Raw genomic sequence first — 2,646 nt, forward strand, 5'->3', positions numbered from 1 at the left:
TGCTAGGAAGGGAGCTCAGACTAGAAATCTACACCCACCTCCTCCACCTACCACTCCCCCCACACTCAGGCGAGGAATCACCCCCTTATCGATCAACAACCCCCCCTCTGTCAACCTTTGCCGAAAAACCAAAAATCTGGACAGCGATTTTATACGTCTCCCGACAAATCTACATCGAGAGTCACCCCCTCTTGTACAAGTCAAACACCTTCTCCGCCCACCCCACCCTCCTCACCAGCTCCCCTACTTTGTATCCTTCCTCCAAGGCATATAAAACCCCCCTTGCGACCCCCCTCCCACCACCACCACCACCACCACCATCAACAACAACAACAACAACAGCAACAGCAACAACAGCAACAACAGCAACAACAGCAACAACAACAACAGCAACACCCCAACAAGACCGACCATTCACCCCCCCATCCCAATCCCAGAACATCATCACAATCCCTTTATCCCCCTTCATCTCCGCCCCGACAAACCCCCCCTCTATATCACCTGCCTACATCCCCCTGATAAGGAAATGGAGGCTTCGGATAAAACTGGACAGTCCAGCTCCGTGGTCTGAGGATCTGGTGAGGGAGGTGTTCACGGGAGTGGGGGAGTTGACGTTGGATGTGTGGCAGAGTTCTTTTTGGGGTGGGGTGGGTGTTAGAACACTAAAAGGGTTTGAAGGGGTGAGGGGGGTGGGGAGGGTGAGGGTTAGGGGGATGTTGGGTGGGTTTGAGGGCTACCGGGGGTGGCTGGAGGGGATCATCGGGGACGGGGTTGGGGTTCGGCAGGGGGAGGTATATGAAGGGAGGGATGAGGAGGAGGGGAGGAGGTTGAGGGGGTGGAGTTGACTTGTCAAAGGGGGATGGCTTTAACGGGAGGGGGGGGGGGGGGGGACACCGTTGAGGGCCTCATCGGACATGGCAACGGTTGACTTTGATGGCGCCTTCACCGAGCCACGGCAAAGTGCGGGCGTCACTAGGTCATTGTGGAAAGGCGGGATTAACTTTAACTTCAAGTACACGTATTCAGCTTTTTTGGAATCTACCATCTTTTTAATTCTTCCAACCTCTCTCCAACATCGGCGAAAGGTTTGATCGGCTCCAAGAGCTGCGGGCCCGGGACGAGCTGCCTGATGAGGTGTATCTCGAGGGCCGGGACAACGTCCACGAGGAGAACCGGCGGTTGAACGAAATCAAAAGAGGGATCAAACAATCCTGGAAGGAGATGCTCTGGATCAGGGAGGATATGGAAAGGGAGATTGGGCACCTGGAAGGACTACGACTGCCGCAATGGACACCCGAGGTGCCGGCGGACTCGAGTGATGGGACGACGAATGCTGCCCCTCCCACATTTTGCACACCGGAGTGTCTCCTGGGGCTGGAGCCAGGCAGCAAGCCGGATTTGGATGTGAACTGCCCCAATGTCGGCAGCCATCAAAGAGGACTGAGCGGGAAGCATCGGGTTCTCAGGGTACAGTTGGGTCAGCTTGTCAGGGACCAGCTGCGGCGAGAGCAGAACAATGACAAGAACTTGTGGTTTTGCGGGGACGGCCTGCCGGGACAGCCAGGAAAAAGCAGGCTGGGCTGGCTTACGCTTCAACCGCATGGCTACACTTTTATGGTGAAGGGGTACAGCTACTGGTGGAAACGGCAGGCGAACCGCGAGATGGGTATGCACCAGGATTGATGGTTTCCACAACTGGAATGATAAACTGGAGAGGATGGTGCCGTTGTGCTTTGGTATGTTTGACTTGCCGGCTCCGTATCAGCTCGACACCAAAACAGACGACGCAAACTGGCTGCTGGGGGATAATATCGGGTACATCTTATTGTTCTCTTCTGGAGCGGTTGCTGGACCAAAGACATGCTCTCCAAGCTTGGAGCTCAACGAGGACATGGCAAACAAACGATTAGAAACGTCCATCATGGGGCAGTATTGGATCCGATTCCCCAAGGGCCAGGAGGGATTGCCTGCTGTGTGGAAGAAGGGGCGGCTGATGTCGATTGGCCTCGACGAGGGAGAGGTGGCTGAATGGAGGAAGCATCTGGGGGAAAAGTTGGAAGGATCAAAACGATCGTCAAGAAAAAGGTCAGTGGAGGTACACGGCGAGGTTGGCTGAATGTCAACACAGGAAACACAACTACCCTAACCCTTAAAGTTGTGCACGTGCATGTACACGTGCAGGTGCACAGGTGCAGCACAACACACGGCACGCTGTCTGACGCAATGACCCACTCTTTGTGCCTGTCCATCGAGGTTCTCTTTCATTTCCATTGAACATCGCGGTTGCATCGGCATCGGGTGCCAGTGTCCTCCCGTCACCATGTCTCTCCTCGAGTTCCTCTCGTCCGTCTTTGGCTGGATCTACTTCATCTGCTGGTCCCTCTCGTTCTACCCGCAGTCCATGCTCAACTTCAGCCGAAAATCCACCTCTGGTACCACGGTCGACTTCCCCCTGATCAACTGCCTGGGCTTCCTGTCTTATGCAATCTCCAACTACGCCTTCTACTACAGCCCCCTCATCCGCGCCCAGTACGCCTCCCGCTACCACGGTCTGACCCCCACCGTCCAGTTCAACGACATCACCTTCGCCCTCCACGGCCTGCTGCTCAGCATCATCACCACTTCCCAGTACCTCTCCCCCCGCCT

The 2,646-nt window shown here is 55.6% G+C and overlaps 1 protein-coding gene across 1 annotated transcript in view; it reads left to right on the forward strand.

The window, feature by feature from the left end:
- Positions 1–2,320: 2,320 nt before the first annotated feature.
- Positions 2,321–2,646, forward strand: part of PODANS_2_3300 (uncharacterized protein) — a gene marked incomplete at both ends in the record, with an annotated part of 721 nt that continues 395 nt past the window's right edge. Inside the window, one exon of the mRNA XM_001911039.1 lies at positions 2,321–2,644. Within this exon, the coding sequence (XP_001911074.1) occupies positions 2,321–2,644 (324 nt within the window). The remainder of the gene's footprint in view (positions 2,645–2,646) is intronic.

The sequence above is a fragment of the Podospora anserina genome, chromosome 2, assembly GCF_000226545.1.
Source record: "Podospora anserina S mat+ genomic DNA chromosome 2, supercontig 2".
Classification (NCBI taxonomy): domain Eukaryota; kingdom Fungi; phylum Ascomycota; class Sordariomycetes; order Sordariales; family Podosporaceae; genus Podospora; species Podospora anserina.